The sequence below is a fragment of the Macaca mulatta genome, chromosome 8 (assembly GCF_049350105.2).
Source record: "Macaca mulatta isolate MMU2019108-1 chromosome 8, T2T-MMU8v2.0, whole genome shotgun sequence".
NCBI lineage: Eukaryota > Metazoa > Chordata > Mammalia > Primates > Cercopithecidae > Macaca > Macaca mulatta.
The window spans coordinates 97,198,407-97,214,847 of NC_133413.1; the positions used below are offsets into that span (position 1 = coordinate 97,198,407).

The 16,441-nt window shown below is 37.5% G+C and overlaps 1 protein-coding gene across 1 annotated transcript in view; it reads right to left on the reverse strand.

Annotated features, from left to right (window-relative positions):
* The window catches only part of CNGB3 (cyclic nucleotide gated channel subunit beta 3), a 160,684-nt gene extending 145,045 nt beyond the window's left edge, over positions 1 to 15,639 (reverse strand). The window contains exons 1-2 of the mRNA XM_001083646.5: positions 15,387 to 15,639; positions 11,527 to 11,608 (exon numbers count right to left, since the gene is read on the reverse strand). Coding sequence (XP_001083646.3) covers positions 11,527 to 11,608; positions 15,387 to 15,515 — 211 coding nt within the window. The 5' untranslated portion in view covers positions 15,516 to 15,639. The remainder of the gene's footprint in view (positions 1 to 11,526; positions 11,609 to 15,386) is intronic.
* Between the last annotated feature and the right edge of the window lie 802 nt (positions 15,640 to 16,441).

A 16,441-nucleotide genomic window follows, 5' to 3' on the forward strand; every position in this document is an offset into this window, starting at 1 on the left:
AATCAAAACAAAAATCATATAGATCAGATCTCTGACAAATTGCCATTTTGCATTGCTGTCTGTGAAAGTGGCAGCCTAATCCTTTTTTGTATCTACAAACACTTGGACCATTACTGTATAATATTTAGAAGCAAAATTCTTAATCGCTGGCCATGGATGTCTAGCGCATTTTTGGTTTGAAGTCCTTGAAGCTATATGTTGTATACACCTTTTATTACATGGAGGGGATCTAGAGTTATCATGGGCTTCTCAAAGGAGTCTGGACCAAGAAAAATGTTATGGATCATTGTGTTCACATATGTTTCTAGGAGCGCTTACCCTAAAAGAAAATTAGGATTGATAAAGAACATGAAATATGAGTAAAAATCAGAAAAAAAAATCCTGAATGTAAAACAAATAGAATCTGTACTGTAAAACATTTCTTAAAGGCTTTTATTGGCTATGGGTTTTTGTTTTTGTTTTTGTTTTGAGACATGGTCTCACTCTGTCACCCAGGCTGGAGTGCAGTGGCATGATCACAGCTCATTGTAGCCTTGACCTCCTGGGCTCAAGTGATTCTCCCACCTCAGCCTCACAGATCACTGGAACTACAGGCATGAACCATCACACCCAGTTAATTTTTGTATTTTTTGTAGAGATGGGGTTTTGCCATGTTGTGCAGGCTGGTTTCAAACTCCTGGGCTCAAGAAATGTGCCTGTCTCAGCCTCTCAGAGTGCTGGGATTATTGATGTGAGCCACTGCACCTGGTGGGCTATTTCTTATAAAGCCACATGGATATAAGCTGCATCATATATCTCCTCCATCTCTCATTCAAGCTACAGCATATGTATTGCATTTTCAGTATTAACTTTTCTGCTAGTACCAGTTAAATGACCAACTGTTCTGCAGTAGTTCTTTTTGTCCATTCCTAATAATAATTTTTATTTATCACCATAACATTCGGATAAAATTAATTCTAGGTAGATCTTAGCAACTTACCAGATCTTCTCTAGCTATTACCAAGCCTTTCTAAAATAACACTGCCCCTGTTTTGACAAGCCTGGGATATTTATAAATTAATTTCAGCCTGATTTGATTTGTGGATAAGCATTTAATTACAAAATAAATCCTCATTAATAGCTTATTGATGAACATGAGAAACCAGTTATTTCCTATTCTTGGCTTCAAAGCACAACAACAACTTAAAAAACCCATGAGGACTTAAAACAAAAGAATGCCTGTCAACTATAGTTCAGTGTGGGTGTCTTTTTATCCATGCAACATGTTATTTGTTTGTGGAAACAGATGGTCAGAGTGTTTGCATCATCCTCATCATGAAAGAGAAATCTGAAATACAAGGCAAGTGTTGCTCTGGCATCTGGGTGAAGTGTTGTCAACTGCACATTGTGCTTCTTCCCAGCTTCACACATGGACAGCAGGATTCCCGATTTCAATAGCTGCCCAAATGAATAGTGTAAGCCTTTCTGCCAGTGGTGCTCTTTGAACATTGTATAGCAATCGCCAGATCTCATCAGTACACTTGGTTAAATTCTGCCCTGGAATGTGTGCCTGTGGCAGATAGTGAAATCTGGAATCAAAGTGTTGTGATATGGTTACCTTTATTGAATATGCAAAAATAAGTAGAGTTTGCTCTCCACACACCAGGCTGATTCCATCCTGAGCCTGGCAGCGTCTCACACTGAGCCTGTGTAATATGTTTCCAGTATCCTTGGCCCCTTGTAGCAGCACAACATGGAGACCCGAGCAGGTGTGAAACATCTGCTTCTCTCTTCAGGTGAGGAAATAAGTGATGTGGAAATCCATTAACCTTCCACATTTTATCAGTGACATTACATAAATGCTGGAAAGGAGGGATTCAAAGGAAGAACCTAATATGGGAATAAGGTTGTAAATTAAAAAGACACTCAATTGGCTTGTTTTGGATGGATATAAAAAGCACAAGACTTGACAATGCCTTCATTGGTTAGAATCTTTGGTGTGGGGGATGGTACTACTTTGGTCAAATTTCTAGTTCTTAAGACTTCAAAGACATGTGGATTCTATCTCAAAAATAAATCTTTTTTTATTAGCAGCCACCAGTACCTGAGTAACTGGATGTTAGATGCATTAATAAAGACTAAGTCTGGGTACTTCAATTAGATGCCTAAATGATACTATTATTTTCATCTAAATGAACATTTGGAGTTAAGGACTAACAGTTTTAAGAAGTGTATGATTAATGATTATTTTCCGGCACCCGAGGTCGTATTTTTGACTCAGCTTGTGGTTAATTTCAGAGTTGCTGGATTATCTAGTGTACTTACAATAATTTTAACTACAATACTTTAATCACACTTGAAATTTTATTACATCTTTGTAGATTGTCAAACAACATGGAGGAAGTTGACAACATTACAGCAGTGCACATAAAATGGAATCTGAAAGAGTGTTTTAAAATGGCATTCACAAGAACAGAAAAATGACACACTTTATATTAAAAACATGTAATCTCTAAAAAATCCAGAGAAGGACTCAAAAGGGATGAGAATTCTGGAAACCATCTCATATGAGAAATGGTTTGAGGAACTTAGGCTCTTTTAGTAAAGTATTTAAGATTAACTAGTGACATAATAGTTACTTCAAATTCATAGAAATGCTGCTACATAGAAAAGAAAATAGATTTATTTCATGTGGTCTAGAAGGCAGAAGAAGGACTTACCAATGAATTAACAAAACAAACATGCAAAACCCTCAAACATTCTAGCAACTTGTTTAACCACAAAATGCACTGCTTTGTGAGGTAGTGAATGCTCTGTTGGCTGGTGGTACTCAGGAGCCTCCAGCCAATCTAAGCCTGTGCTAAGGGAGCCTGTGCTGAGGGAGGACAGGATCTTTGCATAGGGTCAAAGCTTAGGTGTCCTCTAGGCAGCCTTAAAGTCCTATAATGTCCTGAAGAGATCTTTGTATTGAGGAAGATTTTTGACTTTTGGATACATCATCACAAGTAAAGAAATGTGCAAATCACCAAATGAAAAAGAACATGGATCCATCTAAGGTCGTTTTGTTACTGTGTCAGGATGGAGGAATCCAGTGCTCTCTCAATGTCATGCTAGGTTTCAGGGACTTTTTTAAAACTGAGATTAATTCATTTAGAAAATACATTTTATATATAGCTATTAAGGAATATGATGAGTTACCAGTGCTGGGTACTGAACAGAGACCTGTAATCCCTACATAACTAATTCTCTAGGTGACTCTGGATAAGTCTCTTTTTTATAACAGTTTCCTCATCCATAAAATGAAAAAATACTTTTGTACTAGGGATTTCTGTGAGGATTAAAGACTCCATTTGAGAAAAATGCAATATAAACACAAAGTGTTCCATGAGCCAGACTGGAATAAATTGCTAAAAACAAAAACAAAAACAAAAAAGGTATATTAACTCTTTCAGGTCTTCATAGCACTGATGTATGCGGGGCATGATGCAAGACCTTCCATTTACTTAACAGAGCCCAGGAACCAGAAAATCATAATGCAATTTCCATAAGTCAGCTATATTCTTTGGCAGAAAGAAGCCTAAAAGCACAGAGTTTAATTGAATTATGCAAATGTATTTAAATCCTGCAAACTACAACATAAAAGGCATTTTAAAGGAAAAAAAATCCATCCTATCCACATTGGTTAGGGTCTCTTAAGTTTTTAGCCTATAAAACATGTAATGACAGTAATTTTATCAGTCAGAACCTGTTCTCTGTTCAATATTTAAAACGGTAGGTTTTCTAGGCCAAACTTCGCTCTTTTCAGCGAGGGAACTTTCAGCTGTATTACATGCAGGAATGATTACCCATCATGCACATGCTGGGCACCTAATCTCAAGAGGGTGGCTTGTCCACAGCTGGCTGGCAACCTCGATGGTGGTCTGAAGGGCTCTGCTGAATGGGAAAAATGGTTGTTATCTAAGTCAGTCAGACTACTCCCTTTGGAATTTGGACTGGAAAATGAGTAAATGGAAATGAGAGCAGTCCAGAGTAGATATGCAGAGAAAACAGCGGTCACGAGAAATGAAGCCATATTCACTGAGGGAAAAGGAGAAAATGTAATTAGCTCCTAGGCTGCCTCAGTCTGAAAGCCTCCCCTGAATGGTTTTTCAGCTCTAGTTATCCATAAGTTTTCTTACAATGAGCCCCTGCCACTGAAGGTGTCCTGATTATGTCTCTGCCTCTTGCCAAACCAGCAGTTAGGAATTTTCTTTATCATCTCAGACTAGAAAGCAGATAATATTTATCTTTTTTCTAGACTAAATTTTCAGAAATGTCATACCAACTTTATTCATTTCTCAATTCTTTTGTTTATCATCCTATCAGGTATCATTTTAAAAGAATACTTCTGATTGTTTGCTACACAAGACTATTTCTATTTGGATGAAGGAAATAAATATGCTGGAGTCTTGTTTTTTAATTTCAGTTTTTATTTTAGATGCAGGGGATGCATGTGTGGGTTTGTTACATGGGTATACTGCATGATGCTGAGGTTTGGGATGTGAATGGTCCTTTCACACAGATAGTGAGCAGAGTACCCAACAGTTAACTTTAATTTTTTGGTTATTATTTTATTTTTTATATCTCCTCTAAGGTGAAATAGTTTTTCAACTCTTTCCCCCTCTCTCCCTCCTCCCTCCAGTAACCTGCCGAGTTGATTGTGCCCATCTTTATGTCCATGAGTACTCAGTGTTTAGCTCCCACGTATAAGTGAGAACATGTGGTGTTTGGCTTTCTGTTTTTGCGTCAATTTGCTTAGGATAATGGCCTCCATCTTCATCCATATTGCTGCAAAGGATATGATGTCATTCTTTTTTATGGCTGTGTGGTATTCCATGGTATATATGTGCCAGCTTTTCTTTATCCAATTCACTGTTGATGGGCACTTAGGTTGATCTCATGTCTTTGCCATTGTGAATAGTACAGTGATGAACATACAAGAGTGCATGTGTCTTTTGAGTAGAACAATTTATTTTCTTTTGGATATATACCCAGTAATGGGATTGCTGGTGCAGAATGGTAGTTCTGTTTTAAGTTCTTTGAGAAATCTGCTTAAGTAGTTTTGATAAAAAGTTGTATACAGTTTTTAGGAGGGTGTCTCTATTCCCACCTTATCCTTTGGCTGGTGAATGGGACTGAAAGTTACAGGGAGTGGACTATAGAACTAAAATTAACCATAGTAGTACTTCTTATGCATGTCAATCAAACTGGTTGGTCTTATACAGCAAAGTCTTTACTGCTTTTTGTAAACTAAATTTCAGTAGATGGCCTAGTTATTTTTCTATTACACATAGGACACATTAAATTGTATACGATAATTGTTACTACCAAGGACTGAAGAGTGGTTTCCTATTTAAACATCCACTACCTTTTCTAAAAAACTGGACTTTATTTTATATTTTTGTTTATTTATGGTTTAAGAGACAGGGTTTCTTTCAGTCACTCAGGCTGGAATGCAGTGGCATGACTATAGCTCACTGTAACCGCAAACTCCTGGGCTCAAGTAATCCTCCCACCTCATTCTCCTGAGTAGCTGGGACTACAGGCACGTGCTACTATGCCCAGATAATTAACACAATTTTAGGGGGTAGAGGTCAGGTCTCTCTATGTTGCCCAGGCTGGTCTCAAGAAATCCTCCTGTCTTGGGCTTCCAAAGCACTGGGATTATAGGTATGAGCCACCATGCCTGGCCAGTTTTATTTTTTTTTAGAGCAGTTTTAGCTCCAGAGCAGTTTTTAGCTTTAGATTGCTGCCCAAAGTAAGAGTTGGCTGAGATGCAGTCTAGATCAGTTTGGAGAGATGATAGGGACCTGGGCAAGGCTGGGGACACCTCTGTAGATCCAGAATTGTGCTAGACTTGGAACTCAGGGGTCTTGGCTGTGGAAAGTTATTTGGCAAGCAGTTCCAGGGAGGCTACCCTACTTGTAATCTGTTTACAAAACAAAGACTGAGATGGAGATTATGAGTGAAGAGGAATGGAAAAGTAAGAGGATCACTAAAAGCATTGCCAGATTCAGAATTTTGTCTAGGGATTTCACTGTTCACAAATGTAGACAACATTACATATCTACCATGTGGTTGGTTAGAGGTCACAGAATGGTCTTGTGGACTAAATTTCATAAGAATTCAGTTATGTGTTCCCAGTGATTTAAGAAAGGGAATATTTAAACATCAAAAAATCAACACTTAAAAACTGAGATCTTTCAAATTAACATTTGTGTTTGTAGTTTGTCTTGACAAGGTGTAACACCTGGCAGAGCTTGACCTGCATCCCCATGTGACAGTGACTAGCAGAGCTGAGTAGCTTCTGACCTTTTCAGACAGGGCATGAATGCTCCTCATTTATGCTATCTGGCTTCTATCAGGGTTGGGATTTACTGACCTCCGTGCTAAATGCTTTACATATATTAACTAATATAATTCTCACTCACAACCCAACACTGATAACAGTGTTGTCCTTATTTTATACATGAGCAAAACGACACTCAAAGATGTTAAATGCCTCAACTAAAGAGCTAGAAAGTAGCAGAGTTATGATTTGAATTCGGGGATGTCAAATTCTCAAATGCTCTTTTTTTTTTTTTTGTATAGTATACTGCCTGTACTATGAATTCACATGATTGTAGGAAAACTCAATTTCATTTTAAACATGGTTGCTTTTTTTTTTTTTGAGACGGAGCCTCACTTTGTCACCCAGGCTGAAATGCAGTGGCACAATCTCGGCTCACTGCAAGCTCTGCCTCCTGGGTTCATGCCATTCTCCTGCCTCAGCCTCCCGAGTAGCTGGGACTACAGGTGCCCACCACCACGCCCGGCTAATTTTTTGTATTTTTAATAGAGACGGGGTTTCACCGTGTTAGCCAGGAGAAAAATGGTTGCATTTTATATTTCAAGTTGGAATTATCTTAAAACAGTATGTATTATAGTTTTCCATTGCTGCTGTAATCAATCACCATAAAGTTAATGGTTTAAAACAACACAGTCAGTTGTCTTACGGTTCTGAAAGTCAGAAGTCTAAAACATGTCTGAAAGGCTGTGTTCCTCCTGGAAGCTTCAGGAGACAATCCTTTCCTTGTCTTTTCCAGCTTCTAAAGGTCATAGCATTCCTTGGGTCCTGGTCCCTTCCTCCACCTCCAGAGAGCATCAATCCACCTCTGCTTTCATTGTCCCATCTCCTGCCTTTGACTCTCCTGCTTCAACTCTTATAAGGAGCCCTTGATTACACTGGGGTTAGCTGAATAATCTGGGATAATCTTCCTATTGCAAGATCCTTAGTAACATTAGCAATTTTCTTCAATGTAAGCTAACAAATTCATAGATTTTAGAGATGATGGTGTAGATGACTTTGGATAGCCATTCATCGGCTTACCACACCATACTAGCAATGGGAACTCAACTTTGACCCATTTCTACACAAATAATATATCACTTAAAAGTACCATAAACCACTAGGTAAATTACTTACATATCCTCTACTGGGACCGAGACATTTATTTAAAGAAGCATTTAATGTAATATAAGTGAAGTAGATGCCTAAGGAAGATGATTATAATCAAAAGATGACCTTAGCAAGTTATCTTTATTTGAATCCAAAATATGTTGCATTCTTCATTTCCATGGCAGATATAAATTAAACCATGCTCTGCAGAAGATAAGAGTTCTATAATCAGAAATCAACATCTGCAGATTTTATGACATTGCACCTGCATGTTTTGAAGTGAACACAAAAATACCAAGCACATATCAGAGGCTATCTTTAAACACTAATAATTTTGCTTTTCCAAGACAAAATATCTTAAATATAACTGTTATTCCTATTAAAGTCTTTGGAGACGTGCTAAGTCTGCAGATTTAAATGAAACTACTTTTTCCTTCTACTCAAATAGCTCCTCTGTTAAATGAAACTTCCACAAAAGAGTTTTTATTACCAGCTATGAAAAATTTAAGCTTACAAATACACTTTGAAAAAAGTACAACAAAGATAAGAATAAACTTGTCTTTTCAAAGGTGTAATCCTTGGTTTTATGCCAATTAAGGTTGTATTTTTCTGTGCAAAGAACTGTAGATTTAAACCATTATTATTACAAAGTAACTCAGAAAAAAAGAATTGTAGTTTGAATTATCAGAATGTTTTTCTCTTCCTTGGTACTTCCATTTCTTAATCACATTTTGGAGTATGCCTTCAAGATTGTTGTATAATCTACAAGAGTCTTCTCCTTTTAAACAAATTTGAAGATTCAATAATCGTCTTCAATTACTGATAAAAAAAGGCAAGATTACATTTTTTACAATATCCTCTTGGTTTATGATTCTTACTATTTGTGGAAGTTTTATATATGTGAGTTTGGGTCAGACAGAGTTTTAGGCTTATTAAGTGATTTCCTCTTTCAATGACACATTATCCTAAATATTTTAAATCAGATAATCTAGCAGTTGAACAGTCTAGCTTTAGTCATCAGCTAGGAAGTATGATTATATTGCTTTCATGTTGAAAAATGTATTGTAGAACATTTATTTGTTTCCCCCTCTCTCCTCGAATAAGTCAATGCTGATTTTCTATTTGGAAGATACTGTTTTCTTATCTTTGTGGCAGAGATAAAAGTACAGAAGAAAGATAGTGGCAAAAACACCTGGTCTGTGCAAGAACATGTATTCCCTGCATTCTAATCTGCATAGTGAAAACACAGAGGTGTTTTTCAAAATAAGTAAATAAAGTCAAGAAAACTAAAGTGAATTTTCTTCCCCTTTTTTTAAAAAAAATTATTACTGTAAGGTAGAGAGTAGGCTGTAACAAGTATAAATATAAATTAATTTAAGAAAAAAAATCAATATCTTTATAATATCCTCCCAAGTGGACACATATTTCTCTCCAGTTATGTAAGTTTATTCTGCATATCTCTGTAAAATTCAGTTATTTTCTTCATATAGGTTCTTTCCTTTTCTCCTAAATAGAAACAAGTAAGTATGGGAGTGGGGCCATTTGTTTAGAGCAGTCCTTTTTTTTAAAATTTTTCTTTATTACACAACAGGTTTAATGTAGCATTTCCAAATTAAAGTAAGATGGTACTGGAATTTTGTATTATTTAAAAATTGAAAATGTAACAAATCCTTTTAGGTTCAGGAGTACATGTGCAGGTTTATTTTTTATTTATTTATTTATTTTATTTATTTATTTTTTTGAGATGGAGTCTCGCTCTGTCACCCAGGCTGGAGAGCAGTGGCACCATCTTGGCTCACTGCAAGCTCCGCCTCACAGGTTCACACCATTCTTCTGCCTCAGCCTCCTGAGTAGCTGGGACTACAGGTTCCTGCCATCACACCCAGCTAATTTTTGTATTTTCAGTGGAGACGGGGTTTTACTGCATTAGCCAGGATGGTCTCGATCTCCTGACCTCTTGATCCGCCCACCTCAGCCTCCCAAAGTGCTGGGATTACAGGCGTGAGCCACCACGCCCGGCCCATGTGCAGGTTTATTACATGGGTAAATTTTGTGTCATGGGGGTTTGGTATACAGATTATTTCATCATCCAGGGAATAAGCATGATACCGTATAGGTAGTTTTTCCATCCTCACCCTCCTCCAATCCACCTTCAAGTAGATCCTGGTGTCTGCTGTTCCCATCTTTACATGTGTACTCAATGTTTAGCTCCCAAAAGTGAAAACATGAGGTATTTAGTTTTCTATTCCTATGTTAGTTTGCTTAGGATAGTGGCCTCAGTACTTTGATTGTGGGGATATTCCTTGACAGCGATTTGTGTATTTGAAACATTTCTTGTGATTTGTTTTTAAATTTATAATCTTGCTTGTAATTTTTGTGTATTTCTTATTTTTGTTCCTTAAAGATGAGACATTTGGGCTAGTAAAAGCTCAATTGTGCTTCAGTTCAAATATTTGTTTTAGTACAAATAGGAAGTCATTAACAATCATCATACACAGACTTTGTTGAACAGATGAAAAGCAAAACATTTGTGCTAGTTTTATGGCAAAAATTTTATTTTTATTATTTAACAAAATATATTCTGTTCTAGCGATTTCCCTTTCATTTTGTATTTTTTTGTATTTTTTGGTTAGGGGGTAGTGTTCCTACTGGAAGTAGGAGAGAAGTAGGAGAGGTCTAGAGAGGGGGGCTGGGAATAGATCACATTAAGTTCTACAAAGTCAGGTGGAGGAATTTAGATTTTGTCTTGCAGGCAATATGCAAACACTTAAGCTTCTTGAGCAAAAGTTGAGATCAAAGTGGTGGTTAATGGAAAATAATCTGCTAACAGTGTTTGGGCTGGGTAACAAGGGAGAGATGGGTGAAATAGAGTTCTAAACAAAAGTAGCCACTTAGCCTGGGGGTAGTGCATACATGACCTACTAATAAGGGCCCCAGCCAAGATGGTATTGCTGAGATTGGAAAGAAAGGAAGTGGGCCAGGCGCGGTGGCTCACGCCTGTAATCCCAGCACTTTGGGAGGCCAAGGCGGGAGGATCACGAGGTCAGGAGATCGAGACCATCCTGGCTAACGTGGTGAAACCCATCTCTACTAAAAAAAAAAAAAAAAAAAAAAAAAAAAAATTAGCCGGGCGTGGTGGCATGCACCTGTAGTCCCAGCTACTTGGGAGGCTGAGGCAGGAGAATGGCCTGAACCCAGGAGGCGGAGCTTGCAGTGAGCCGAGATTGCACCACTGCACTCCAGCCTGGGCGACAGAGTGAGACCCCATCTCAAAAAAAAAAAAAAAAAAAGGAAGTGGGTTTCAGGGTCCTTATGAAAGGAGATTTGGTGACTAATTTTCTTTATAGGACATCCTAGATAAAGGAATAAAACCTGAGTAAGGTTTTGAGCTTAGGAGGCTGAAAGAATGATAGTACCAGGGGTAGAAGTAAATCAGGAGAGGGAGCGTATTTGCAAGAGAACATAAGGAATTTAGTTTTAGACATGTTTTCTTTGTGATGCAGCAGAAAATACCGTCGTGTACATCTAGTGGTGAGATGAAAAATATTGACAGTCTTAAAAAAGAAATTGACCTGATATGGATTTAGAAACAAGTGTGGCAGCCTTAGAAGTATATGAGCCTTCTATTGGAGAGAGTTTAGCAGGAGGGAGCAGAGGTGTGAATGCTAAACCTTTAAATGTATTCAATCCACATTCATTTTAATGTCTTTATATTGCTTATCAGTGTCTGAAATTGCATCGTTCACAATGTGCTTACTTATCTGTGATGTGTTTCTTTAGACTACAAGCTCTATGTAACCTCAGACTCTGCTCGTGTTGCTCATCACTGCACCTCCAGCCCAGGGAACAGTGGCTGGCACATGTCAGGTAATGAAAATGCATCTATTGCGTGGACAAATGAGTTACTGATTGAGAATATAAAGTTTTTGTAAATATTCAGATCTTCAAATAACTGCAGATAACCCTAGATAATTCACCTAGTCAAGGACAAATATTTCAACAGATAATTTCAGATAAATACATATTTCACTTTTTTTTTTTTTTTTTTTTTTTGCAGACTGCATTCTGACCTTGTATGTTGGTGTGTGGCTCCTCAGACATGACTGGAGTCGAGTTGGTTTTGAGAGATTTCTCTTCACCTTTGTTTTGTTCCTTTGAGAAAAAACATAGAGATTGTATGTGATGAATTTACATGAAAATGAAGTTGAATGTAAAATGTAACACCATTTTCCACTCAATAGTTAATTGGATCATTAAAATTGACTGTTTATGATGCACTAAAAATGATTCATGCATTTAAAATGGGCATTCGTGGCCTACTATTGAATAATCAACCTCAGCCTCCACAGCTTGTTAGTCACAGGAGCCCTCTGGTTTTTTCAGGGTGGATTTTGTGTTTCTCTTGCTCACAGTTCTTCAATTCTGGTCTTTACTTGCCACAGGCCTAGCATTGGTCTAGGTCTTTCATGGCAGAACTTAAAATAGTGGAGAGAAGGCAGTTTGGTCCCATTCACACAAAACTCCCTTTCTTCTCTCCATGATTTCTTGTGCTTCTACCTCATCATTTGTCTGATCATCTAAGCTTTCCTTTGAAATGCCGTCATGTCGCATCGGACATGGCTAGTGTGTGCCTCAGGATGTTCCTACGGGGGCAGAGTGAAACAAGATATGAGGTTAGATCATAAAGATTGACTCCTAAGCTATGCACAGTCTAGAAGGGGAAACAAACACACAAAAATGTTAAGTGCAAGAAAATGCAGGTGACGAATCAATGTCTGTAGAGGATAAGGATAGGGCATAAACAGGAAGTGGTCAATTCTATTGGAGTAGAAAGGAAAGAAAGGAAGCTCTTCCAAAGACAGTGACTCTTGACTTTATAAAGATAAGATTTTTGTTTTCCACATGGAGAGGTCTTAGAAAACATTCCAGGCAGATGATGCAGGTTTAGCAAAAGCCAAAGGCGTGACTGTACATAGGTGGGGGGAGAGACTCCAGTGGGAGCAGTTGGATGGGACAAAGGGTGAGTAGATGAGGCTTGAGAGTAGGCAGGGACCAGAAGGACACTGAGAGTCTTGTGTGCCTGCTATGGAGTTCTGACATTATTTATAAGCCGTGTATGTCACAGAAGCATTTTAAACTAAAAAATGAATTAATTGGCTGATTTTCGCTTAAGCCTCACAATAACTGTATATGTTAATATGGTATAATAATAGCGAGGCAGCTATTATTAAATATTATTATGTTATTGAATATGAAATTGATTGAGTGGCCAGTTTATATGAACCTAGCTAGAAAGGTATATGTCCAGAACAATTTATAAACGGTGAAGAAGCCTTCTGACTTTAATCAAGTCCTTTTGCATCATTATGTTGTTATTCATAAACATTTCCATCATAGTCTTTATGTGTGTACAAATGTAGATTTATGTGAACAGTGTCTTCTTCTGGGGTAAGAGAGAGTTTGGGTTAGACTGATTTGCAGTTCTTGAATTACTGTTTATTGATAGGTGGGAATTACCCATGACATTGTGGTGTGTAAATTCGCTCTTTAAATGACTCCTTAAAAAAATATACATTGATATATTTATTCCTAGGTATTTTCTTAGAAGACTCTGATCATTTATTCATAGTTCAGAGGTTTATTGTTTAAATGCCATTTTGAAAGGTCAAATTCCATGAAAGAAAACAGGATTTTAACTTTCTGTCATTTTTAACATTTAGCATATTTGAAATCGGAGATAAATTATTTTTTCCCATACCCACATGTTCTTGGAAAGAACAGATGCAAATAATTCCCCAGACATGACTTTTAAGATAAAAGGTGGCCAAGCGCCATGGCTCACGCGTGTAATCCCAACACTTTGCGAGTCCAAGGTGGGCAGAATTCCTGATGTCAAGAGTTTGAGACCAACCTGGCCAACATGGTGAAACCCCATCTCTACTAAAAATACAAAAAATGAGCTGGGTGTGGTGGTATGCGCCTGTAATCCCAGCCTCGGGAGGCTGAGGGAGGAGAATCATTTTAACCCAGGACACAGAGGTTGCAGTTAGTCAAGATCGCACCACTGCACTCCAGCCTGGTCAACAAAATGAGACTCTGTCTCAAAAAAAAAAAAAAAATCTAATGTGATGCCAGTAGACTTCATTATTAATATCCACAAATTATGGCTGTTGGAATGGTGTGGTATATACCCAATGGGTGCTCTACCTCTGCCTAATCTAAGTACTTCTCCAGTATTCCTGTTTTGAAAGGAAGGACAACTCTTTCAGAAGTTTCTGTTCTTTTTTCCCCTTCTCTCTAACATCCCTTTATCATGCAAGCAAAGTATCTTAAAGGTTGACTCAACTAATATCCCTCCTGGTTTGAAGCAGTATAGCCTAGTGATTTAGTTCTCAGGTGCTCAAGTCAGATAGGACTTGGTTCCAATCCAGGCTCTGCCATTTGCTAGCTATGTGTAAGGAGCAAATTGTAATAGGACCTGTGACTGTTGTGAGGATTAAATACAGCAGCGCTAGAAAAGGGCTTAGCACCTTGCTTGGCACATAGTAATTGCTGTTAGCTACAATGTTCTCGAAGGAATAATATATTAGCTATAGCTGCTTTTATGTGTTCCTTTGGAAAATAATCACAGTAGGCAAGGGTTAAAGATGAATGTAGTGACTTTCCCAGAGCAAAACACAGCAAGACTAGCTGAAGGGAAGTACCAGCTCAATATTTGTGACATTATACAAGTTCTTCAACATATAAATAACTTTTAGTATGACATAAGAATTTAGTTTGACATAAGAATTAGAAAGAAGTCAAGGGCACTCTCACGAAGCAATCCTAACACAATCCTCCTCATCTCCTCTCTACTGCAAAGCAGTCAACATTAATCAGAAAAGGAAGGCGGGTTTTCCACTGCCAATATTAAATAATCTCGGTGTTGTCTATCCTCTGGGCTCATTTAAACCCGAACCATTGGACCATGCTCCCCTAGTCCCTGAGGAGCACTCCTGCTTGTACTTGACATCTCTCATCCAGCCCTTTCAGACAGGAAAATACTGCTCCAAAAATCTTCTGTAGCTCTTTTCGATAATTCTAGTGAGTAATTCATGAAAATTATTCTCTAGATAGTTCTAAGCAAATATTGCTCTTGTAATGATCACTTTGGACTTAAACCTGTCACAGAAACACAAATTCTTATTAATAATGACCACTTGCAGAGTACCTACCATGTGCTTTATATATTACTGTCTCTAGTTCTCACAACAAAGCAGAAATTATCATATACATTTTGCAGATAAATATATTTAGAACTTGTGAAAAGACTTGTTTAAAGTCAAGTTCCTCCACCTTGGCAGTATTAAAATTGTGTAGTGTATAATTCTAAGTTGTGGAGGGCTGTCCTGTACATGATAGGATGTTTAGCAGCATCTGCAGACTTTACCCACTAGATGCCAGTAACATCCCCATCCCAGAGCTATGACAACTGAAAGTGTCCCCAGATTTGCCAAATGTCCTTTGAGTGGTAAAATCGTTTTCAACTGAGAGCCAGTAGATTTCCTGTTGCTCTAGAGAATTTATTGTTAACGTGTGGTTTATGAAGACCAGGATACTTGATGTTCTTTGTTGAAACTCAATCAAGTAACCAATTTAATATTTGAGAAGTGATTTCATTTTGGATGATGGTAGAAGTGAAAATCAGCAATAAGAAGCCTCACTTGGCTTTTTCAAATCCTAGTATAGTCTCCTAAACATTTATTATTCTTTTTATGAACAAATACATACAGAATATATAAATTAATGAAGATAAGCCTGACACAGTACATCTACCAGATGGTGCCAGGTAAAACTACTAAGCAATCATATATCGTAGCAGTGATTAAATGCTATTACTAGATAAGAAATGATGAAAATCAAGGCTCACATAGGAATGTAGAGAACATACCTGTGCTGTGGTTTGCTGAGACTGATTACTTGGATGAGAGTCTTGTTCATTCTGATGAGAACTTTGTTCATTCTCATTGTTCTCTCCTATAGGCTTTACCTTGTTGACTTTTGTCAGCGATTTAAACATCTTCTCTGAGGTAGTTCTGAAAACCCTCTGTATTTATGACTGTGCCTTAAGGTAGAGAAATGTACTTTGTTTTCCTTTTCTTTTTCTTTAGTAGACAAGCCAATTAGTTGTTTAATCAGGATTTTGTTCTGGTTAATTCCTACAGGCAACTCCTTAGCTAGTCAGGGCTTTGGCTTAAAAGCAGCAAATTACTTCTGCTTGGGTGATTTGCACTGTGTTTATGAACTTTAGAGAGTCAAAATGATCTTGTGAATAATTTAGAAGTAGAGGATTAAACACAGCTTCATAGCTGATTTGAATGATTTAACTGTGATCACACAACACATTGGTTTCTTTCTTTTTTTTCCTTCTAATTACCCACTTACCTATCTTTATCTATCTAACTTTATGCAAAGTAATATGGAAATGATTAAAAAAAACATCCACGAGGGCTTATGATATGAAGCAAATCATTCACTCCTCAAAATCTCCTTCTCTGGTCCTTCAATGTTAGGTCACTATTTTTAAGTTCTCTTCCTCTGTTCTTCTGGTGGTTGATTTCCACATGGCTAAACAAACAAACAAAAAAAAAATCTGCTTATTCTACTCTCCCTCTGTGTGTGTGTGTGTGTGTGTAAATTTGACCCCAAACTTGTGTGAGATATAGGTACAAGACTAAGAATTGTTAAAGAGAACTTTTCTTCCCTTCTACCCAGAGCCCAGACAAACTTTGTTGATGTTCTATGCTGTTGGATGAGATTTTTAGTGCACCAAAGATGCACGTTTTTTTTAAAAGGGGTTCTGTTTTTGGTTTTGTTTTTAATGAAAGCACTTATCTTCTGCAGTTTCAAATTAAAACCAAAGCCTTTATGCAACAAAGCACATACCCACACCCAGGGCAGCCTAAGTCAACCCATCAAATACTTCTTGCCCTCTGTATTTTTGCA